The following is a 24,520-nucleotide window of genomic DNA, read 5'->3' as shown; positions in this document are numbered from 1 at the left end:
GCCTCCCCTATAAATTTTACGTTGTATTACGTTGCATAAGAATAAATGTGTGAAAAGGGTTTTGAAATTTCTTGTTTCTTTTTTTCTTTTTTTTTCCAGTTGCGGGTGAGATTAGAAAAGGGGATCCATGATCAAAATTCTTCTACATCTAAACTCTCTCTATATATTTCCAAGGGTCTTGATAATAGCAGGCAAGTCAAGAAATTAAAGAAAAGGCTTTGCTTCATTTTGTTGTCACAATTAGCATTTTTCTACTTATAAATTCAACTTCCAACACTTCGTACATTAGTCAACTGAAGATTACAGTTGGTTCTGTCGAAACATGTCTTCGAAACTTTTGTCACTTTCTTTATATGTACATGTATGTAGTATATTTTTTGTAATCATTCATATTGGCAATCTGTATTTAGTTCTTATATTATTAACCGAGCAGGAGGTCTGTATGGGAGAATCTTGACCGAGGTCGTGAGTACAGACCGAACGCAGTGAGGTCTGTACACACGACCGAGGTCAAGATTCTCCCATACAGACTGACTTAGCTCGGTTAATAAGATGTTTATTATATGGCAAAGAAGAAAACTTTAATTCGTTTAATGTAACTGGTTTGTACTAGCTGACATTTTGCTTGCGAACGGCGATGAGCTTCACTTAAACCTGCCGAAATTTGCTCGTCCTCTCTACTTTTTTTTTGTCATCAGGCTTTTTGGCACTTCCATAAATGATTGAGAAGAAAATAAAAGAAAATGGTGGACATTTTTGTATTTTAGTTTGCTACTTTTTCAACGCAAAATGAAACCAGTCTAGATGCCGGTCTAGATGGGAAAATCTAGACCGCGGTCAATATCGATTTCAGCCAATCAAATTCGTGAATTCGGTAGTTCCCAGTCCTTGTGAGACACAGCCATATAATAATTACATGTAATGCATATGTGTGTAAATTGCCTATAATTACAAAACAATTCAGGCTTGGACAAAAGAGCTAGAAGTGCTAAAAATTCTATTCAATTTTCAATTTACCGACAATTTTTTTTGGTGTCGTAACATCAAGTTACACTAATGATGACTGGTATTTCTTTTGGAAGAGTAGAGAAACAGTTGGTGTAAATTTCTATTTTTTGTGCGTATTTTGTTTAGATTTATGTTATTTGCATGTACTGTTTTGTTAGTTTATTTGCTATAATTTTAAGCTATAATTTGTAGTACTTTGCTTTTTTAGGCAAGAAATGATTTAATAAAGTGTATTATCGCTTGTCTCACGATGAAGTCACTTGAGATGTAGATCGCGACGTTTCGACTGCTTAGTGCAAGTCTCCTTCAGGCGATAAGGTCCATAGAAAAATCGGGAAAACAGGGAGATCTATGCAGGAGAGGATCAAAGAACACGACAGGGATATACGACTCGCCCGTACCCAGACCTCCGCCGTTTCCGAACACGCCCGCGAGACCGTCCACTATCCTATCTGGAATGAGGTCAAGTTTATTGATCGAGATCCTCACTGGTACACACGTAGGGTCAAGGAAGCTATTTACGTAAGACTTCACCCTAATAACATCAACAGGGAGAGTGGAATTGAAATTCCTGAAGCATGGATGCCCACGATCAAAATGCACAACAACAGGAGAACGGTACAACAGCGGACCACTGAGGGAACAGCTACTCGCCGGAACAATGGAACAATAAGAGGATCAAAATGCACCAATCACAGCCGACCTTTGTGATATAAATGATACCGTGCAATCAGTCGACCTTATCGCCCGAAGAAGAGTAGCAGAAAGCAGTCGAAACGTCGCGATCTACATCTAAAGTGACTACATCGTAAGACAAACGATAATACGCTTTATTATTGCATCTACCACGATGAATAACAACCACCTTTTCCTCAACAAGAAATGATTTCAAAGCAGAAAAAGACCCAGAAGTACATCTAATCACTTCAGTTGGGAAAACCATGGAAGACGGATGAGGTAGACGACAAAGTTACTTACATTTTTGCACCAAAGAATGTCCCTGAATCAGGATCAACATTTCACTGTGTAACTTATAACACATCATCACGTTTATTAGCCTCTTACGTCACCAAGCTGTACAAACCTGTCGAAATTCCATGCGCAAGGGTTATCTCCTGTGCAACAAACTTTGTAGGAACTAAACTTGTGTACATGCTTCTGTTTCCCAAAGCAGAACCACAGGAAGCTCATGTATCATTTGTCATCATCAATTTTGAACCTGAAGTGAGCGTGAGCAAGAATTACGTTCACATCAGGCTCAGCAATGACGATTATGTTAAAGTGCCTTTGAAATAAAAAAATAATTGCTGCTTATTTGAAAGGCTTCTCAAAGTAAAGACGAATGGCGTTTTCTTTTTGGAATATCTTTTTTCGTTTTAGAGATAATCACGTTTTTGTATATATAGTGATGACGTCACAAATTGTTCCACTTAAACAATAAAATGCTGAATCAGGAATATCTCCAGAAATATTGTAGCAGTGTTCTTCAAACTTGGCACCAGAAATGTAAATCACAAAAGAAACAGAATGACACCTACTATGTTGTTGCCATGACAACACTCTTGGTTCTAGTCTCTTTGTGTGAAAAACCAAATATCCCCATTTGCTACCTTTTAAAGTGAGACAGAGGTCTTGCTCGGAACACACATGGTTCCCATACTGTCTCATACTCTCCCCATTAGATTGTTGGGAGTGGATGATCCTTGTTTAAGATAAAATCTGGGAATTTTAGTCTCAATTAAAACAGGACCAGTGGCATAACTGTTGTCATTGCAATGGCATGATGGGTGTCATTCTGTTTCTTTTGTCATGTACATTTCTGGTGCTAAGTTTAAAGAACACTGCTTTAATATTTCTAGAGTTATTCTCAATTGAGTGTTATACTGTTTTAGTGGAACCACCTATGACGTCATCACCTTCCTCATTTGCATAATACAAAAACGTAAATATCTCTAAAACGAAAGAAGATATTCCAAAAAGGAAAACGCCATTCTTTTTTTACTTTAAATAGCCTTTCAAATAAGCAGCAATTATTTTTTATTTCATAGGCACTTTAAGTGTTTGTATGGGATACATGCTCCTTTGGCATCTCGCAAGTCATAGATGCTACGGCAAGTGAATATATTGTGACCAATGTAAATAGCACTTTAACTGCAGTTTCCATGACAACAGGAAATGAAGTCATAGTAGAGACTGAGGATGGGTGGGTGGGTTGCCATCTTAGGTTTAAGAAAGGCCAGATCCCTCCTACAAAATATACATCCAAAGTACAAGTCACAAGTACATGCAAGGGGCTGCAAGTGTTACTGTATGCCAGAAGGTCCAATTCAGCAATTTTGTTACAAGTAAGAGATGAGAACAATAAAGAACAACGTATTAGAACATGGAAAGCCTTTCAGAAATGGATACATGTTGACAAGCGGGATGATGAAAGAACTCCTGCTGCTTTACAGACAATGAAGCAACTTACTTGGACTTTTGATGGGCATTGTGATGTGCACGTTCAGTGCTTCATGGAATCGTTGGTTTTTGATTTGATTGACGACGCTATTCAACTGGTTGATGGTGCATTTCCCAATGAGCAAAGACAAATGTTCCATGCTGAAAACATTCAAATTCCATTTTTAAGAAAGACCTTGCAGTACTCAGAGGATACTGATGACAAGAGTGTGTCTGCTCATTCTGACAGAGAGACAAATTTATCAGCACAGTGGGAATAAACTAAATTTAGAATGTTATCCAACTTAAATTTGTGCTGAGGAAAGAATGGACAAATGACCAAAGAATTATATATGTGATACAACAACAAAGAGTGTATTTGTATATACAAGGCTTAAGTCTGTCCAAAAAAGTTTTGATTATTAAATCTGATACCAGTTTTGAAGAAAGATATAGATTGAAATAATATGATAAATGAAGCAATGAGGTAGGGTAGTCTTTTTGTTGACAGCTACCCAGCTTTTTGAATAATTTGTTATAAAAGGGTTATTCTATCCTCAAAGGGTGTTTTCACAATGAAGACACAGAAATTAGGACCCACTGGACTAAACAAAGACTTTTAAACTAAAGCGGTGACCTTCTAGACTGCTTGACTGCTTGGAATAAAACCAAATACAACCGAGAGACTAATATATACTATAGTAGCATCTACTGGTAGCATTTTGCATGACCTTACTTGGTAATAATATGGCATAATAGGGGAATTGTAAAGGAACATATGAGAAGGAACATAAATAATTTATTCTGTTTGTTCTTATCAGCAAAATTGACTCTTTAGGGGCTAATCTTGTAGCATCTGTCTAATTTTCTTCAAACCACTGTAATTTTCTTGGGAGAGGTTGTTTCTTCTTGATATTGTGGTCAAGTGAACAGAAGTGAAGAAAGAAGCAATCATAGATGCCCAGTGCATCCATGAGCTATTTTGTGTTTGGCACTGGGTCATTGTAATTACTATGTGCTCCCTTAGTTCTCTGAGGTTCACTTGCCATTGATTTGAAGTACCAGTAATGGTAGAGCATTTTAAGCTCAGCTGCCGCTGGCTCAGAGGTCAAGGTGCTCTTACTTTAGCATAAGGTGGCCAGTACGGGATGCTAGTCCAGTGCTGGTAACTCCCCAGGTTTTCAGGTTGCCCCAATGATTCGCCAGTAATCAATTGGGCTTTACGTGGGATTTTACAATAGGCCCTTTGCAGCTAAGCCATCATGTGACCTATTTTTCATAAAATTATGGCCTATAACTTAACGAATGCCAGAAATGGAAAAAGCATGTGGAAAATATCAAAATGGCCAAGTTTGAGGCCCCCTTCATTAAAGAAGGAGATTTCATGACGGTCCGAATTTTTAAAAGAATAAGAAGATTTGTATGGAAAACGTTGCTGGAGAGCAAGGCCTTGCTCCCCAGCAACATTTTACATACAAATCCTCTAAATTTTCCGAAAATTCAAACTGTCATATAAACTTACTCTTTAATTCCAGGGGCCTCAAACTTAGCCTGTAAGGTATTTTCAATGCGCTCTTTCCATTTCTGGCAGTCTTTAAGTTATAGCCCATAATATAAAATTTTTCTAAAAACATTTGGTCACGTGACCCCAGCTGCAAAGGGCCTGTTGAGGGAAATTTTCCAAGGGCCTGGTTCGAGGATACCCAGCTCCCCAGGCGATATTCACGGCCAACATGGCGGAAGGAACCTCGATGTTCCTGATGTGGACATTGATGCTAATGGACGTTTCAAATACATTCTTATCAAAGTGATGGATAAAACACCGGGTGGTGCTTTCAAATACATAGTAAGAGGATTCGACTGGGCGGATTACCACGGTACGTTGAGTGACAGATCACTGTAATGTTGAACTTCTGTTGATGTTGCAGACTGTTGGCGGTTCACTAATCACTCGATTGGGTTTGTATATTTTCTCTCCAAGAAATGCATTGCCTTGCTAAGCTGAGTTACATGAACTGTGTAGTAACATCGGTAAGATCGAAGGCGGGCTGGTTTTTCTCAACCTGTATCTTAATTAGAGAAAACAACTGACACTGGACTCAAATCTATCACCCACCCCTCTTCAGCTATGTATACCTGCCAACTCTCACGCATTATGGTGAGTCTCACGCGTGCGGATCTAAAATTGTGATCTCACGCACTCAGACCAATTTCTCACGCCTAACTGACAATAGCAAGTGTAATTGCTTAAAAACCGATTAAATAAAAATTTAATTTTTTTTCGGCGTAAAACAGTTGGTGAGTACAGCAAAAAAGCGTCTTCAAGCTCACTCCGTTACGCGTACTGAGTTCGCGACACCAACTCGTGTTCAGATTGTGTGACGTGACACATTTCCGGTTTACTTTGTCATGGTTAATCGATAATAGGAAATCTTCGGCAATCTTCAGAAGTCGGCAGAAATCTTCGGCAATCTTGGGAAGTCTTTGGAAATCTTCGGCAATCTTCAGGAGGCCGTCAATAAATCTTCAGAAGAGACAAAAACTCTCACGCATTTTACTGAAAAAAAGTTGGCAGGTATAGCTATGTCAAAATTCACTGCCAGTCTCTACCCGAAAAGATCATTATTTTCAAACATCATTTTATCCAGAAGAGTAAACAAGGTGCTGACATTTCACACCCTAAGAAACATTCATCTAATACATACTGTTAAGCCGTTAGTAAGTATTAACCCAGTTGCCTGGGTGGCTTCAGCCAACAATGCGGTCCATATGTTGAGAAGGAAGAGAAGGGTAGAAGACTGAGGGGAGGAGAGGAAGTTGAAGAGCCCACAAACCTGAAATAGTCATCTGCCTTACCCATGAGAGTGAGTGGTGACGTGAGAGCCAGAGAGGGAGGGTGAGAGGTGGAATGCATATCAGAATGGGTCAGTAGAGAAAAAAAAAAAAAAAATTAAACCAAAATACCATACATAACACATAATTTAAAAAATTAAGTAGCAGTAGAGCAAGTTAACACTAATAATCGAGAACAAAATGGGAAAAGAGAAACTCATACTAATACTAATTAAAGAGCAAGTACTAATTAAAGAGTGAGAGATACTCAAAAAGCCATCAAAAAGTTGTCAAAAACTAATGAAAAACTTTCCTCAAGTTGACAACTGTAAGGAGCGTAGCCCTGTAAGCATTTTCTTCATATTACATAATAAACTACCTTGATACTAACTTAGCTCGCTGGGGAGCATTGGCCCTTGGTTATTTTGTACCCGTAAGGAGCCTTGCACTCAGTCCATACTGCTACAACCCAATGGGCCTATATATCTCCCCAGTACAGCCCTTGTGCTTGGTTAGTACAGTAGGTTAATATTCGTAGCTAACCCTTTGTATTGGAGAAACCAAGTGTATGGTGATAACATTTTTGCTTAAATATCCCTTCAGCTGACATATATGATAAAGTTGAGGCTGAAATTGAAAGTCTGGGATTGAAAAGTGAGTGTGTTGGTGGAGGACGAATACAACATGACAGAATTGACAAAAAAATCCTTGTGTATGGCTACTCCATGGTAAGCTAAACATGTTTTTTTTGTTGTACACTGATGACTTCCTTCTTTAGAAAAATGGAAATCAAGAGGATTAACACTCTATGGAAAAGTACTAATAATTAAAACTTTGGGGTTGTCTGACTTAATATACTCAATTTCAAATGTTAACGTCCCTAAGGAAATAGTGCCAATGGTAAAAGATAAAATGTTTCGTTTCCTTTGGAAAAATAAGAAGGACAAAATAAAACGGACCAGTATGTACCAAGACCTTTCTACGGGGGGCTTACGGATGGTTGACATTAAACTTACAATAAAATCGCTCAGACTTGCATGGATCAAAAGACTTCTCTTTAGAGATAACTGCAATTGGAAAGTAGTACCGAACTATTTTTTTAACAAACACGGAGGTCTCAATTTCCTGCTTCAATGTAACTACAATGTCAAATATTTAAGGCACATTCCAACATTCTATAGAGACATACTTATTACATTTGATGAAATCAAGAATCTGTACAATTATGATCAAGGAACTGACACCATTCTCTTTGATAACAAAGAAATCTTGGTTGATGGGAAACCGCTACTTATAAGGGAATGGTTTATCAAGGGTATACACATGATCCAACAGCTTTTTAATGAAAATGGTCAATACCTAACTTTTCAAGAACTTCAAGCTAAATATCATTGTAACACAAACTTTCTCCAGTTCTGTCAAATCTTGAGTGCAATTCCTGTGAGCTTGAAGAACAGAGCACAAGTCCTAGGGCAAAATTTGATCTTTCATTATAGAGAAAACTGGAAATTTTTTTTTACTGAATGAAACTAGTCAAATCAATTTTGAAACGTATAGGGCAAGAGACTATTATTGCCTACTTCTCGCTAAGAAACACCAATCACCTCATACTGGCCCGGAAAGATGGAAAAGAGATATTTCAATAGACACAGAGAATTGGACAGATGTTTTTAAAATGGCTTCAAAAACATGCAAAGGAAATAAGTTGAAAGTATTTCAATTCAAATTTATTCATAGGATTGTCATTACAAAGAAAGAACTCTTCAGATATGGGATAAATACAGACAGTGACTGCATCTACTGTGGTGAGCCAGACTCCATAAATCACACCTTTATCGTTGATCCTAGCAGTATGTAGGACACCTGTCATATATGAACTCAGTTAAATGGCCTTGCTCTCCATGAGTTCTCATAGCTTAGTGGATAGAGCGCCTGCACGGTGTTCGGGAGGTCATGGGTTCGATTCCTGTCGGGGACTCAGAATTTTTCTTTGTCCCACGCTCGTGTCATGTTGATTAATTCACCTTCACATTTCATTACCGAGCTTAAAATTCACCATCTTTATTAACTTATCAACACTCAGGATAGTTCAAACTTTAAACTTTAAACAGTAGTGCTAAGAAAACAGTTAAATTTTAAAAGCGCAGTTATAAGATCTAACAGATCTTCTTGTTTGTAATTTGTGACGCGTGTAATTTGTTAAAGACGTGTTACTTTAAATAAATGAATAAATAAATAAATAAATAATAATAATAATAATAATGATAATAAAAATTAGTTAAAAAAAAGAACACCCAGATTTAAAAAAGCAATTCTCTTAACTAACTTTTAGATGGGTTACAGCTACTATAAATAGAGTGTGTATCCTCTTGTCAGTATCCTTAACTATAAACACATCACCATTTTGGAAAGCTCTAGTGCACATATAATAATATAAGTATGTAACTGGAAATGTTTGTTTCAGACTTAAACTGCAGGATTTAGAGTAGCATGAACAGGGTATTCTTTTGCAGCTCACAAAACTCACATGACTGCTTCTCCTGAAAGAAAAATAAATTAAGTATTAGAGGGACAGAAGTTACTGAACTGATGACTTGAATGTTTTGACCATTAAACACTTCATATGAAAGAATTATCGTGTAGTTAAACAGTAACAAATAAATGTTAACAGTCTGAGTGACAAATTTGCAGCTCACTGCTTAGATGTCTCTTTTCAGAGAAGTAGCATGAACAGAGGTACAGGACTGTTTCTGACAAACCTGTAGACCATTCAGTTGCTTCAGATGAATTAACTAATTGTGTTCACCTTGCCGTTAAATTTATTTGGGGTATAACACATTCCTAAAATTATTATTATTTTTGTTTTCAGGGGTTTGGTCGAGCAGATCACTCTATGACAGTGGAAAAACTGAAGAATGTCTATCCAGACTACCAAAGTATAACATTTTCTAATGAAGGTTACTAGGATCCAACTTGAGAAATGATAACAGAAGTCTAGTGAATACATTTATTTATTATTAGATACAGCACATTCAGCATGGGATTTTTGAGTCACTGCACCAAGATCTTGACCAGTGAGCTGTGGATGCCTATACACATGATGAAACAGTCAATCATGTGTCATGTCACTGTTTTATTGTGAGAAATACATGATTGTATCGTTGCTTTCTAGAAGCCTTTCTGAAGTTGTAAACAACTATGAGTTAATGTGACATTTTATTTCATATGGCTCAGGATTTGAATTGCTTTTAAACAGAAAACAATTGAAAGGCTCAAATGAAGAATTGGCTATAGTCATCCAAGGGGTGGTCATGGACAATAATGCTATTCAATTGTTAAATCGCTATCAAGTTAATTTAACAAAACAAACTATATACACTATCTGCTGGATGGTGCTTTTCCTGGTGGATACTGTGATCTACCCTTAAGCTTACGTCTATGAATTTCTATTTTAAATATTATTATAGACAGTTGTAAACAAACCTTCACACTGATAAACTCTTGACAAAATTATTACTCGTCAACAGTTCAGCTATAAAGGACACTCACTAAAAGTCTATTTCACAACTAATAGCAGCTATATGGTACCATTATGGTACATTCACTACAGTTTTAATTTCTTTTCTATCTTAACACACTATGTGTTGGAGACAATAAAGACGAAAATAAGTTCCCCATACTGACTCTATTTCATGGGAGCCATCAGTTCTGCACAATCATTAAGTGAGAACTATTCTACAAGGTAAAGTAATAATTAATAATAATTAATAAATAATTAATAATAATTAATAATAATTAATAAATGCACTCTCTACATACATGTAACTTTTTACACAGAACCAGTCTTCAAATTATTTACAATAGTAAGAATCAAAAACCTCACTAATTTTATTGATAAATGCACTCTCGACATACATGTATCTACTGACAGAGCATTACCAAAGACCCCTAGCTGGCCAGGAACGTTTTGCTAGTTACAAATATATATTGAATGATAATATTTGTTAATGAAATTTCAAACTCAATTTCAATTTCCGCACTTTACACATAACATAAAATACATTTACCTGCATGACTTTTATAGGAATCACCTATGACATACATCAACAACTACACAGTCAAGTGACAGACAGCCATACAGATTTTGGAGCTGTTATGGACATCCAACGTACCTGCACTTTACAGTGTCAGAGTAAAGGGAGATGAGCTAATCAGAGACTAGACTGCTCTATGGAAGGTCTTGTTCAAAGAACTCGAAATTTTTTTTTGAGTAGCTTGTGCCACTGGGTATAAAAATCTTTCTCATATTTTTTAGTTGATTCAAGACTCAGATACTAGACAAGGAGGTCTACATGTAGACTACATAGATGTTCTTTGTGCCGGTAAGGGAATCTTTCCTTCCTCAAAGAGCCTCTGCTTATTATTATGTAGGAGGCATTTAGGAGGCTCTTTACAACAGGCTGATGACAAAAATGGCAACAACTTGTAAAATACATGTCACGGAAAGTCCAGGCGGAAATGAAATTTTATTGAAAAGGGATTGGATGTAATTTATGTCTGATCCCAACACTAAAAAATCCTACATGTATATCTAACCGAATTCGCAAAAACATGCCCGCAGTGACTCAAAGACAGTCCCAGCGGCCAGAAGTCCTCTGACCACCCCCACCCCCGGCTAGGAGATTGGCCAATCACACATGGACTTGACATGGACCACTCCAGCAGAGTGCCATGTCAACACAGAAGCCTCAAACAAGGTCAAACAACTGAGTAAAATACCCAGAAACACAGTCAACATCAAGGTTATTTAACACTGAAAATTCAAATTCTAGCTACAATTGTAGTTGGAGGTGTCAGTAAAAGACACCTTCCCCTCCCCCCTGCTTTTGACAGCTGGTCCCCAGCAAGCCACCAGCAGATAGGCCAGGCATTGGGCCATGTGCCCAGCCTAGCCTTGATGGAGCCCCCCCTGGGTTTAAAGTCGCTGGCTTAGCCTGGATTCGGGCTTTGCCCGAACCAGGCCAAAACCTAGTGGGCATGTTGTTGCGAATTTGCTTAGATATATATTTACTAGTTAAGAATAAATTAGGATTCTATCTTAATCAGTTTCTAACTGATAATTGTTTAAAATTGTGCTAACTCTAAGTCTGCACTACTAGGGTGACAACATACCAGTATATAATGATATTTATGTACAAATATGGTCAAGTTCTAAAATTCACAAGAATTTACATGTAAGATGACCTAAAAATCTGATTACATATAATACTAGATGTATTTAACCTAGTAACCGGCTCAAGCTATTAAAGTAAAACTACATGTAAAAATATCACAACAGCTAATTTAGAAATGCCAGGCTATTGGCTATGACTGACTATAATATTACTTGACTTTAGCTTTTGACTAAGGAGAATAGGAGAATTTGAAGTCCAACTCTGGTCTACAACTTGTATGCATGCATCCTTCAGCCCTGCCAACTATGACCTAGAAATCTCAAGCTTATTATCTATTAGTAAGTCAGTGGCCATTGTTCACAAGCCAAGTACACTGATCAGCTAGAAACGTTCCTCTGCCATGGTAGTATTAACGGTGACTAACCCATAGCCAGATGAATTACCTGGAGGAGTTGGCTGCTGTCGCGAAGTGGGGGATGAATTTTTAGAAGCACAATGCTTCCAGTACAGCCATGAAAAAGATACCGAGATTAAATACAAAACCCCATCTTTCAAAACCTCATCTGCAGTTTGTCTTCCATGATATGACTGCCCAGCAAGAATCACCACAACAATAAGAAAACAAACGGCAAGAAAAGCTGCCAAACATGAAAAAAGCGACTGGCAACCATGATCACTGTCAGAAGATTTATATGTGAAGACCGTGTAGGTGAAGACACCAATAACAAGACAAACTACCAGCAAAACAGCAAGCCCCCATGTTGGATTCAGCATAATACCAATTAACAGCCAACAAAAATGGTAAACAGTCAAGTTCGCACATGTTACATAGAAGGGCATAGCGTACCACTTTACTTTTTTAGGACAGGAACAATGTGTACTTCCTCCTACCACAAAACCTAGAACTGCAATCAATGGATATATTGCAGGAATGAAATTTTGAAACTTAGATGCCAAAAAAATGCAATAAGTAAGTAGAGATAGGAATATTACTAATAAACCACCACATAAAATATCTATTGTCTGTCTCTCAATCTCTGGTCGTGTTTCTTGGTAGTTCATTACATAAGATGCCAACAATGGTCCACTCAGTATGGAAAAGAGACAAGAACAACACAAAATTATTCCTATGCGCCAACTTTGTCCTGTAGCCAAAATGTCTGGTTTATGGCCTTCTGTGACACACTCCGCAGAATTCAGCCGTGGATCTCGTATACTGGGATTCACAGCCAAATCTTGAAGCTGAAGGGAGGGAAAATAATCTATTAGACATTTTCTTTCATTTCTTAATTAGTTATTTCTACTGGCAATTCAAGTTACTAGTCGAATAGATAAGCATTCTAGGGAGAATAGAGTTGTCATAATTGGCAATAGGTAAACTGTATGTAATACTTGATTTACATTTTAAAAAAGACCCCTAATAATAATATTAATAATAACTAATGTTTTAAATCATATGATAATAATACATATCGATCAAGTGTTACAATATTATTATAAAAAGATAAAATGATTGAAAATATATCTAAAAATGGGGGGCAGAGCTCTCCTCTCCTCTCCCCAACCCCCAACCCTTCTCTCTTTTTTTCCTCTTTCTTCCTGCTCTCTCTTCATCCCATTGTCGACTAGAGAGTCTGTTCACAGGCTAGAATTTATCCTGGCTTTAGGATGAATCAGCATAATATTGATGTGAAATAACACTTTGATTTTAGATTAGAGAAACAGTGAAATTTAATGTAAATGATACTGATTACAATAACTATTTAATTATACTTACTGCTGCTAGTACTCCCTCAATGTGTTCTTTTAATTTCCCTTGTGTCACGTCACAGCAGAGAATTGAAATTGTTAACTTTAACCATTGAGTGCGCCTTGTCACCATGATGGACCCGAGAGACCAAACTTCAAGGACCTCGGCAGGAAAAGCAGCGTACAAACAGGATATGCTCCAAGTGTATGTTGCTGCAGGCACAGAATTCTCTGTTTTGTTTGGGCCATACACATTCACAAACACACGAACTGAGGATGGCTTTTTGGCTGGGTACAAAGCTGATTCAATGTTGAAACTGTTCTCTGACTTTGCTAAACTGTTATAGACCTGCTCATAGGTGATGCCACTGCAGGAATTTGTTACAATGGTGGAATTGATGCAGTTGTTGAAAACAGTTCCCTCAGTAGTACATTGAAGGAATGTTAAAATGACTTTCATGAAGAACAGAAGAGCCAAATTGAATTGTGGAGATGGCATGCCTGGTGTAAAGCCAATGTCCTTGTTTCTTTGGATTCACTATACCTGTGGGACATGTTATGTTTTCTATGAATGCAAAACTAATTAACACAGTACACTACAGGGAATCTCAGGCTTTATATGATATCACCACCTCATAATTACCCTTTCAAAAACACGTCCTCAGTCATGAGATAAGTGATGATGACAAAGGCACATAGAAATGGCAGAAAGATTGTCCTCAGTTACAATAAAAATGTGGCAGAACTTTGTTTTACTAACATGTTCCTACCATTAGATGGGTGGTGAAATGGCCTGTGGCCTCACCAATTATCTCCTTTCATAGTTCACCACTTAATTTTCTCTAGTTCTCATTGGTAAATTGATCACATGACATGATAGTGTTCATCGGCAGAGAGAGACTATCTGCTCATAGTGCCCATCTGAGTAAATATCCGGATGGATAGTAGTACTCATCCGTAAAAGCTTTTCTGTCAACAACTGTGGGCTTGTAGGACAAGAGATCAAAGATTGATTGATTTGCATTTTAACCCTTTGACTGTCAACGGCACATTTACACGCCCTGAGTGGTCTGCTTTTTGTACCAATTGTGACATCATTAATTTAAATGGATATCGATGGTATTCTGACATAGCACATTGAAAAACATTTATTTATCAGTTTTGATGCAAAAATGGTGGTAAAATGGCCCATTATACCTATAATTGAACAAGGTCCCATTTCCAGGCTTCACCCATAATTAACACCTAACTTTTTATGGCAGCCAGAAAGAATATGAAATACAAAAGGTTGGAAGAGTAAAAGGGCCAAGAAAAAGGAAAGCAAAGAGGCAAGAAAAAAATTCAGTCCAAATTTTGGCTTATGTGCATGCACCAAATTAAAATATTGTATATTTTGGTACCTAATCTTGGGGAAAATCTATTTTTTTTGATAAAAAATAGCTTTCTCAGCAAAACTAAGGTCTATTTAGTGTCATGGCAGCCCAAAAACAGATTTAACAGTTAAGAACGGCTTTTTTCTGAAAATTTGGTTGTCAAAGGTTAAACTGGGTTTTTGTCTGTTTTGTTCTTCAGACTTTCCATTTGGCTTCATCCAAAAATAATTCAATGTGATCTTTGAACTAGCACATGGAAGAAAACTTAAGTGGTGAACAATAAAGACAATAGAGTGTTTATGTGTTGGAAATGTCAGTCTGATAGTTGCCCCTTGGAAATTTGATGTTCTTAAAACTAGCATGTTTGTCTGAGAATAAGAACATCAAATTTCCGAGTGCAACTATCAGCTGATAGTTCCTCGACAGAAACACTGCATTGTTTAAAAAGAAATCTCAAGTTCATAATCTAGTAAATATTTAACAATTAAATTGGATGAAGTCTAGCATAATAGCAAGGATTATCAAGGCCATTTAAATAATTCTCACTATCATGCGAAAACCAGATCCAATGTTATTGTTTCATTATGCATACCATGATATAAGCCCCCCACTTACAAGTGCCCCTGGTTATAGACCCATCTACCCGTAAACTAAAATACCAAAGATACCTCCGGTTATAAGCCCCCCTTTAGCGTTCCTTGTTTTGAAATCAATTCATTTTATTATGATGTTTTAAAGCTCAATTACCAGTAAACGAAAAACCTATTTGCATCAACATGTGCAGCTATAGCTCGTTTCGAAACGGTTTTTTATTCCAGTTATAAGCCCCCTCGGATATAAGCCCCTCCATATATAAGCCCATCTAAAAGCCCTTACGAAGTTGTATTAAAGCCCAGGGATTATAGGCAGCAGTTTACGGTACACCCGAGGCGCAAACAAGAACTGGTCACTGTACTGCACATCAACTTGCTAACTTTATTTTCAAGCTTACAACCTTTCGTGTGCCGCTTAATGCATCCAGTATTCCATTTCCCGGGAGAAGGCAAGTGTCACGAGAGCAAATAATATTTATGCTCCCGCTTTGCCGCACACAGAATGCATTAATTCGTCGACATACGAACACAATAAACTGTAAAGAAGAAATTTAAACTTTATGTACTGAGATCTGTAAGCATCATATATGTATGTAAGCTTGAGTTATGCCCTGCTGATCAATCGCATAGTATGAAGGATTGGTAGATACAAAGAACAGCTAACAAGCCCTGTTTACAGGGTAGCTATGGGTTACCCTACTTCCTTGTAAACAGGGAGACGCTATCTACGGTAATTACAGGGTTGATGCCACACAATTCACGGCGTTTTGACACGTGGAAGTATTAAATTTTAATAAACTATGCTTACCTGGCCAAGGAAACAGTGTGACGTCGGCACGCCGGCTAGTTAGCTAAGAAAAGCAGTCATCTTGACGTTTGCCTCAACAATAGTTGCCGAGCTCGAGGTCGAATATTTAACCCTTATATTTCCAAGAAAGCGGCAGGAAGTCATTTATGTCTCTTTGGCCGGTTGAAATGTATCCTTTTTGAAATGACGATGAAGCCATAACGGTACAAGATAGAATGAAGACAGCTTCTGTCGCAAGGAAAGCCTGCCGCAAAGATAACTCAGTGAGGCGCGTTACAGCGTTACTTTGCCTGACTCGACCCAGCCTCCCAACAAAACACCCCTCGGCAGACCTCTTTCACTTCCGTTTGGAGAAAGAGAAGGAAAAAGATTTCTCGGTCTTGGTACAAAGATCAAAAAGAAAGTATGGCAAGAGAGGCTGTGCCAGTGTACTAGCAGTAATCAAAGATTAGTGGTCTGCATTCGATGTTAAAATTAAACAATCCTGAAATATTAAAAAATTTCGAGCAGGAGGTCTGTACGGGAGCCTGAGGTCGTGATTACGGACCGAATGCAGTGCGGTTTGAACACACGACCGGGGCAAACAAACAATTTAATTAGTTCAATGTAACTGGTTTGTACTAGCCGATATTTGCTTGCGAACGGCGATGAGTTGAACTTAAATCTGCCAAACCTTGCTCGTCAACCTCTTTTTCATCAGGCTTTTTGGCACTTTCGTGAAATGAATATTTTTAAAAGAAAATAGTCAATATTTTCGTATTTTAGTTAACAAGGTTTTTTTTTAATCTGCTGCCAAACTGATGAGTCTCCGCGATCCCATACTCGGTAAACGCCCGCGCGGAAGGTGATCAGTTGTTTACGTTTCTCGTGTCTCTTTTGTGAACATTTAAATGAAATTGTCCTCCAAACATGAAGGACCAAAAAACTGTTTATTTTGTGCAATGAATTGAAAAAGCAACTCGCCGAAATTATTTCTTGAGCGGTCCATCTTAGGGGTCCGTATTGCAAAATTCGGACCGCTAAGGAAACCAATCAGAATTATCATTTTCATTGTTCAGTCATCTGTAGAACGGGGAAAAATAGGCACGCAATGCGTGCATGTGTTTACTGCGAGATGTCATCCTTTTGTTTTTCTGCAGTAAGAAGAGCTTGCTTTATACTCCGATGTAATTTAATAGTGTTTTAAATAATACAGCATTTTGTCTACGATCGTATGCTACAACCGATCACAAAAGTCGCTATTTTTTGTAATATATTTTAAATTTAGACTGAAGTAACGCCACGCATGAGGTTTTTGTGTAGTCATTTAGGACATATTACGTTTCTGAGACAGAGAAGTACTCTCTTTCATGCTACTTGTCTAATCTACTTTATTCCTCATAATCATTCTCTATATCTAGTTCAGCCTACTTTCACACAGGACTAGCACTTTTACCTCATGCAGTGGTTTCACAATATTGCAGTAAGGAGTGACCAGCATAATAGCATAACGGTGTTGCTATAATAATCATTACACTACAGTCTCCTCTTACACCCATATGGAGGTCTAAGAGTTAACCGAATCCTGAGGCACAACATTGAAAAAGAAGGGAGGGAAGGAGGAAAATAGATCGCCTTCCCAACACTTTCGTCACTGATTGCAGCTGTCAGTTACAACTCCTCAGTTATTGGATTGGAGAGTTCCGGGAGATCATGGACCGCCGTCTGATAATCGCCTGTGCTTTCACTGGTTACCAACTTAATCTTTTGCTGCATTACTAACATAGGAAATTTCAGGGTGCTGATTATATACAGTGTATACGCGTGTACTGTGAAGGAAACAAAAACGAAACGGAACCCTACTTGCGGCTCCGCTGGACGATCAGACACAGGAGGGGTAATTGCTAAAATAATCACCCAGTATTTGGGTCTGGATTCGATCTTGGATAAGAGTTTTGATCTCATGCCTCAGCTAAAACTGGGAAATATCCGAGTGATATTTCCCAATTTTCAAAACTGCGCGTGTTGCGAAAAATATTTGAAGGATAATAAACACAGCGTTCATTTGGCGAGAAAATATGCTCAGATATTTGTCCGTGGACATTATCTGTTCCTAGAAGGGAACAGTTTTCCGAGGGCGTAGAATACAAGAATAGATAAGGATACTAAGGGTCAATATGTAGTTCCTCAGGAGACTGCGTATGGTGCAACCAACTTAACTAACTATAGCCACACAGTCTTAGCTACCGGGTGACAACATAATCATTAATTACAAAAAAGGACAAATTCTAAAATATTAAAATTCTAATGTTCTAACAATTCTAAAATTCACAAAAATTCAAGTCGAGGTAAACATATGATTATATATAGATACATTTCGCCAATTTAATACTAATGAATACTAAACCAGCTAATTTAGAACGCCAGGAAACAAGCGTAGCCTGCGAAAAAAGCCGTCCTTCATCGCTTCCGGCTCGAGTGGCGTTTCGTCACTCGGTCCTGGAGCGAAGAAGGACGGCTGTTTTCGCAGGCTGAAACGAGCGCGACTGACTTAAACAACTTGACTTCAGGGATAGTCCGGCCCTGGGCCCGTTTCTCGAAAGGCTCGGAAACTTTTCGGGCCTGCAAAGGTAGTGTTAGTTAATCTGTATCTATAAACAGAGAAGTGTATACGCCTGAAACGTCTTGTAGGGAGGGGACCTCTGTTCATATCAAGAATATGTTAATAAAACAGCTCTGTAATCATAAGGTTTGAGATTTTGCTTTGGCTTTCCGGGTGGGAAAACTTTGTTGGGACCTTCGAGAAATGGACCCCTGCATGGTCATAAACATGCATCCTTCGGCCTCGCCAACTATCACCTCATAAAAAATCTAATTGGCAGTTCAGTTAGTAACTATGTCCCTAACGTTTGCATGTGTTCACATACCTGATAAACAACTTTTCTTTTTTAATATCATGGGTGATAAATTACTGATTAATTTGTCGCGAAACTTCAGCGTTAATCTATATTTCATATGTGAAATTACAAAATTTCATTGGCAACGTTTGGCGCGAAATTTCTCGATACAATAAACAAGTCAAAAACTAACTTAACTATTGTAAGTGCAGTTTGTCACCCATGATATTAACAGGTAATCAAATAGTATAATCGTGAAATTAAGAAATAATTTCACTTTCGTTGTGTCAAAATTCAAACCATTTCCCTCTCCTAAAGGTTCGGGTAATGATTAAAATTTTGACAAAACGCGCCTGAAATTATTTCCTAATTTCAGTCGTCACCATTTGATTATTCATTCAAATTTGAACTGGATTGATCTGCTGGGAGAGGCTGCTCTGCAGCGGCTGCATTTCCGTATCGTTTTGTGATTGATTGCTTGATTGATCATTTGGAGCATTAGGTGAATCACCTGCAGGCTCTAATAAATATTTCTTCCAGGACAACCAAGAGAGCAGAGCACCGATAACAGACAACAACACCGTCTTCAATGTTTCATCTGCAGTTTCCCTGCCATAATATGTCTGTCCAGCCATAACTACTACTGGAATCAGAAAAATGACAGCAAAAATAAAACACACGCACGAGAGAGCTACCTGACCCTTGTTCTCAGATGCAATAAGATATTTATACCGTGCAAACGTGACAGCAGCCAGGAAAAAAACGAGCAGCAATGTGACAGTCAAACCCCATGTTGGATTAATCATTATACCAATTAGCAGCCAGCATGCTAGGTAACTAGTTACGGACGCACATATCGTGAAACGTACTGACCAACATTTGATTTCAGCTAGACATTTTTTTCTGCACATAGAGACTGCAATACTTTCAATTAAGATCAATAAAGGAATCCAGGGGACATCCCAGCGTAATTCACCCTTAACGCAGTAACAAATTGAAAAAACAAAAGCAACCGATAATATTATGAGACCTGTTACTGCCAGCAAACAACATAAATTGCATACGACCTGCGCAAATTTCTTCTTTTTTTCTTTTCTTTCTCGGTGTTCTCTTTCATTTGTTTGACGAATTTCACTGCCTGTGTTATCGTTGTTTTGCTGTTCTGCCACTTTCCGATAATTCTCAAAAATGATCGCTAACAAAGGACAACTTACAAAAGTAAAACCAACAGGGGACCATAAAATTATTGTGATAAAGATACGACGAATAGGTCCTGTAGTAGATATGTCTGTCTTGTGGCCCTCTATGACACACTCAGCTGTGTTCAGGGTAGGATCCCGTATTGCTGGTTTAACGGCCAGATCTTGAAGCTGCAAGACAGGGAACACTTTCAATGACTTTCGTAGGAACAGAAAGATAGAGAGGAAAATTTCAAATGTGCTGTGTGATAACACAAGAGACAAGATTATAGAATTCTGATGGATATTGACACGGCATTTTTCTATCATTTTTCACAGTCGAGGAATTCGCCGCCTACAAAGTTACACCAGAGACTCTCGAAGAGAACACAAGAATCTTCAAATATTTTGAATTGAGGACTTTATGAGAATCGCTAATTCTGCTAGTACACACGTGTACATTATTAATGTCCTTAAGCAATTCCCGATGGAAAGTGAATATACGTGTTTCTTTAGACTTGTCGGATCCCTTACTGGATCCTGATTTTCCTCAACAATCCTGCGCTTGTGAAAGATCGTGCAGAACGAGATGGATTATTATGTAGATGGAGGTCATTTTTGTTAGAGCTTGTTGAACTGAACCGGACGTTACAAAACACGATGGAATAATGTACGATACGGGAAACACTCGTTGCTATACGCTACCTCGGACCCGTCTTATGGAGCAAACTAAACCTATCGGATAGAGAGAGTCTAACACTGAACAGTTTTAAACATAACATCAAGAAAAAAGAACTAACTCTCCTTTTAGAAGACTGCAGAAATGTGATTTATGTTTTTGACTTTATTAGACGCTGGATTAACTTTTTAAGCTTAATTATATTAGGAATACACGTGTAATAAATTAGTTTTGATATACTTTAAGAATTTTACCTTTTAGATCTTTTTTACCTTTATTTGTATAAATACCCTATTATTATTATTATCATTATTATTGTTATTATTCTATTATTATTTTTTATCCACTTAAGATTCTGTTAGTGTCCTCAGTTAGCATACACGTGTAATAATTAGCTAGAAATTTTTACCTTTTAGATTTTTCTACTTGTGTTTGTGTAAACGGTCCTAATTTTAATGTATACACTTAATATTTTATTAGTGCCCCCAATTAGTTTGTCCAAAGCTAAACACCTCGACACTTAAATAAAGTCCTACTACTAATAAAAGTCCTACTACTAATGAGCACAGCTGCTGGGATCGTGTATACTACAAACCGAATAACTGCGTTATACAGTTAAGTTCTGATGCACTTACAGCCGCTAGAATGCTTTCAATCATTCCTTTTATAATCGATCCTCTGTCGCTGTCCTTGTCTGACACATTGCAACAGAAAGGTGGAATTTGGATGGCGAGGTCTTGTGTCCGGGGGGCTACAAGAATGGATCCAAGAGACAAAACCTCCAATAGTGTGGCTGGAATGGCGGCGTACAGACATGATATGCTCCAGAGGTACTTTGCATAAGGTTGGGGAGATTTTGTGCTGTTGGTGGGACCATATATACTAACACGCACGAGCACTGAGGACGGTCTTTTGGCTGGATATAAAGCTGATTCAATGTTGAAGCTATTTTGTGACTTTGCCAAGCTGTTATAGAGCTGTTCATAGGTATGGATGCAGGAAGTTGACGTGGTGGAGTTGACACAACTCTCACTGAAATCTGCTTTCACATTGTGCGGAGTAAAGATCAGCACTGCTTGGATCAAAGCAAGTAGAACTTTGAACCAGCGAGTTCGGGAAGACATGTTTGAACTTTCTTTTGCAGTTGCCTTTCTAGGACAAATGAAAAACAAATCTTGTAAATTTTATAATTTGTTGGACTGACAAATTACAAGTTTCAGCAAAAAAATCTGATCATTTGATTTGACACTGAAACAGGAAACTAAACAGTGAAATCAAATAGATCTAAATACGCAGTAGCACTGACCAAGAGACTTAGGACTTAGAGCTTGTTCACCATGAAGTCCTCTGCAGTGTGAGAGTAGGAAACTCAAACAAACAACCAAAACGAAAAGCAATAAGGAAACACGAGGACTTGAGAAATGCGTATATGAGAGGGTGGTTTAATATTTTCAAAAGAAAATACAGAAAATGTTTACAGAAGAAGCTAGCACATCATTGTCATAGTGTAACTTTGTAATGGAGTGGCATGGCATACAGGGGGAAGTTACTAATACTCCTACTAGTCGGTTAATGCTGCAGGTATCTGGTTAATGCTCCGGTATATATGGGGTTCATTCGGCCTGATGCAGACCTTTAATCCATTCAGCACATTCGGAGAAGGGCCAAGATATTGTTAACCTCACGATGTGACTCTTGTAGAGCTGTTCTAATCTTTTATATTACGTTTGTTTACAGGTGTCACGCATCATATGAACGTTTTCTTATTTCTGCATGCTTGTACTTATAGTGAAGTTGCATTGACTAAAATAATGTCATTTTCCTTTTTTTATTGAAATTGGAACTGACTTTTTTTGTTGAACTCACACAAAAGAAGATCGAGAGAAGAATTCAATTCCTGGGAGTGTATGAATTTTGTTTAATAGGTTGTAATCGCCAGATTCTCAGATGTGAGAACAAATAAGACCAGTACTGGAGTAAGAAAAGAAAGAGCTTTAGCAAGGTGAAAAAAGGGCCAGATGTTGGGTTTTTGAAAGGTTGACGGCGAGGAAGGGTCGAGGGAAGGTTGGAAATTTTTACGCCGTCGACTGTAAATAACTGAGTCCCAGTTCAGACGTCGTGCTTCTACCGTGCCGAACTAAATTCAGGAATTAAGTTCGACAAAAGCATGGCAGAAGCACGGCGTCTGAATCAAACTTTTGAATTAAGTTCGGCAAGCAATTAAGTTCGACAAGCTCTGCCGTGCTACACGACTCTGGCACGGCAGCGATTCAAACGTCGTGTTTCTGTCGCGCCAAACTAAATTCATAAATTATGTCAATGTGTTTTGGCGAGATTTCGTTCCCTCCGGGAGTTAGGAGGAGAATTGTTACGAGGCTTCAGTAAACCCTGGATTTGATTCGACTCTGGCACGACGTCTGAATCAGAGTTGATTTCCTGCCGTGCTACAGTCGAACCAAATTGCAATTTAGTTCGGCACGGCAGAAGCACGACGTCTGAACTGGGCCTGAGTCAATCAAAAATCAAGTCAATTAACGTTTTAAAATTGTACCTTATCTTGTTTAGTTTGTATTGAAAACCAACCCTGATACGGAATGCGAAGCATAATTAGCAAGAAAGAAAATGGGGAACGAGCTCCCTTGTAAAAGCCAGCATAGGTCTCTCTAGTCCTCCTTCCATAAACAAATAAAATGTACGGATAAGAAAATGGGAAATAAAGAATTCAGTTACTCACTCTGAAATCAAAAGGTCAAGGCCGCCGAAATTTACTTCCCTTTTGTGAATATGGCTTTGCGTATAAGGTATGCGTAACATTTAATGATTCGAATAAAGTCATGCATTCATGTACCGAAAGGCAGGATTCTTTTCTTGCTAAACACTGTAGTTTAGACAGCCTTTGATAATCTTCAAATCATGACCTGGCATTGCTAAAGATTTGATTTGCACAAATACTTATCTGACGAAATCACGAATCACTGCCCACAGGCTACCAAATACACATTTCACGACTGAAACACCACTGAAATATCTGAAATGTTAACAGTTTCTCGAATCACGCCACAATTTTGGCCAACCAGGCACGGTACAACCGTAACCCAACATTCAACACAGCCATAGCCCTAATCAGACTAGTTTTGAGGATGTTTGAGCTTAGCTAGAACGGAGTTCTTTTATTAAGGTCAGTAGAAATATTTGACGTTGGACCATGAACAACGCGATTGCAGACGCGCCTGGCCAATCCCATGGACTACATACATATTTTTTTCATACAAGAAAGGAGTTCAAACAAAATTACCTCTAGAGCGAAGTTCAGACTCGACGTTTCCTGGCGATTCCTTAGAAGCCGAGCAAGATTTCAAGTTTTACGTTGTGGCAGTACAGCCGAAGAAGCACACGGGTCAGTGATCATGTTTGAATAATTGATCTCGACAAAATTCCACGAAACATCGATTAAAAAAGCAGGACGTCATTAAAAAGATGGTGTCACGCGATCACGAAAGTCACGCATCGCGAACGTTGGAGAAGCAAAAAATATCTTCGAGATTTATAGACTTTTGGTGTGTGTGCTACCTTAATGTTTTGTTTGCTTGGTTGATTGTGCTTGCGTCGTCTATAAATTTTACCCCGAAATTAAAAACAAACAAAAAAAATGACTGTTTTAGTTTGAAAAATAAAACCCAGAAAACATTTGCCATTATTTGTTCATGAAATTTTTATCCAGTTAAGGCGGTCGTATGAAATAAAGCTAGTGAAATTTGGGATTTACACTACATTTTTAGCCAGAGAACGTTTTAAATTTTGTTACGAGTAG

General features: G+C 38.0%; 3 protein-coding genes across 5 annotated transcripts; 1 reads left to right on the top strand and 2 right to left on the bottom strand.

The window, feature by feature from the left end:
• Positions 1–4,514: 4,514 nt before the first annotated feature.
• On the top strand, positions 4,515–9,310 carry LOC145464878 (14 kDa phosphohistidine phosphatase-like). The gene is made up of 4 exons (XM_081448681.1): positions 4,515–4,560; positions 5,100–5,324; positions 6,883–7,007; positions 9,149–9,310. Exons 1-4 carry the CDS (start codon positions 4,515–4,517, stop codon positions 9,242–9,244), a joined length of 492 nt encoding a protein of 163 aa, XP_081304807.1. The 3' UTR covers positions 9,245–9,310.
• Positions 9,311–10,143: 833 nt separating this feature from the next.
• On the bottom strand, positions 10,144–16,342 carry LOC145485899 (uncharacterized). 2 transcript variants are annotated; one of them, XM_081464567.1, is made up of 3 exons: positions 15,977–16,342; positions 13,231–13,746; positions 10,144–12,695 (listed from the first exon to the last, which is right to left on the bottom strand). In XM_081464567.1, the coding sequence occupies exons 2-3, from the start codon at positions 13,699–13,701 to the stop codon at positions 11,835–11,837; spliced, it is 1,332 nt and encodes a 443-aa protein (XP_081320693.1). In that variant the 5' UTR covers positions 13,702–13,746; positions 15,977–16,342; the 3' UTR covers positions 10,144–11,834. The 2 variants fall into 2 exon arrangements, with proteins under 2 accessions (XP_081320693.1, XP_081320685.1); XM_081464559.1 differs by lacking the exon at positions 15,977–16,342 and having other exon boundaries at positions 13,231–14,199.
• Positions 16,343–16,763: 421 nt separating this feature from the next.
• LOC145485885 (uncharacterized) lies at positions 16,764–24,230 on the bottom strand. Of its 2 annotated transcripts, none has more exons than XM_081464547.1 (3): positions 24,005–24,230; positions 21,345–21,861; positions 16,764–20,222 (listed from the first exon to the last, which is right to left on the bottom strand). In XM_081464547.1, exons 2-3 carry the CDS (start codon positions 21,831–21,833, stop codon positions 19,251–19,253), a joined length of 1,461 nt encoding a protein of 486 aa, XP_081320673.1. In that variant the 5' UTR covers positions 21,834–21,861; positions 24,005–24,230; the 3' UTR covers positions 16,764–19,250. The 2 variants fall into 2 exon arrangements, with proteins under 2 accessions (XP_081320673.1, XP_081320666.1); XM_081464540.1 differs by having other exon boundaries at positions 16,765–20,222; positions 21,345–21,857.
• Between the last annotated feature and the right edge of the window lie 290 nt (positions 24,231–24,520).

The sequence above is a fragment of the Orbicella franksi genome, chromosome 1 (genome assembly GCF_964199315.1).
Source record: "Orbicella franksi chromosome 1, jaOrbFran1.1, whole genome shotgun sequence".
Taxonomy (NCBI): Eukaryota; Metazoa; Cnidaria; class Anthozoa; order Scleractinia; family Merulinidae; genus Orbicella; species Orbicella franksi.
The sequence above is the reverse complement of the archived record's forward strand: the minus strand, read 5'-3'. Positions and strand labels throughout refer to the sequence as shown.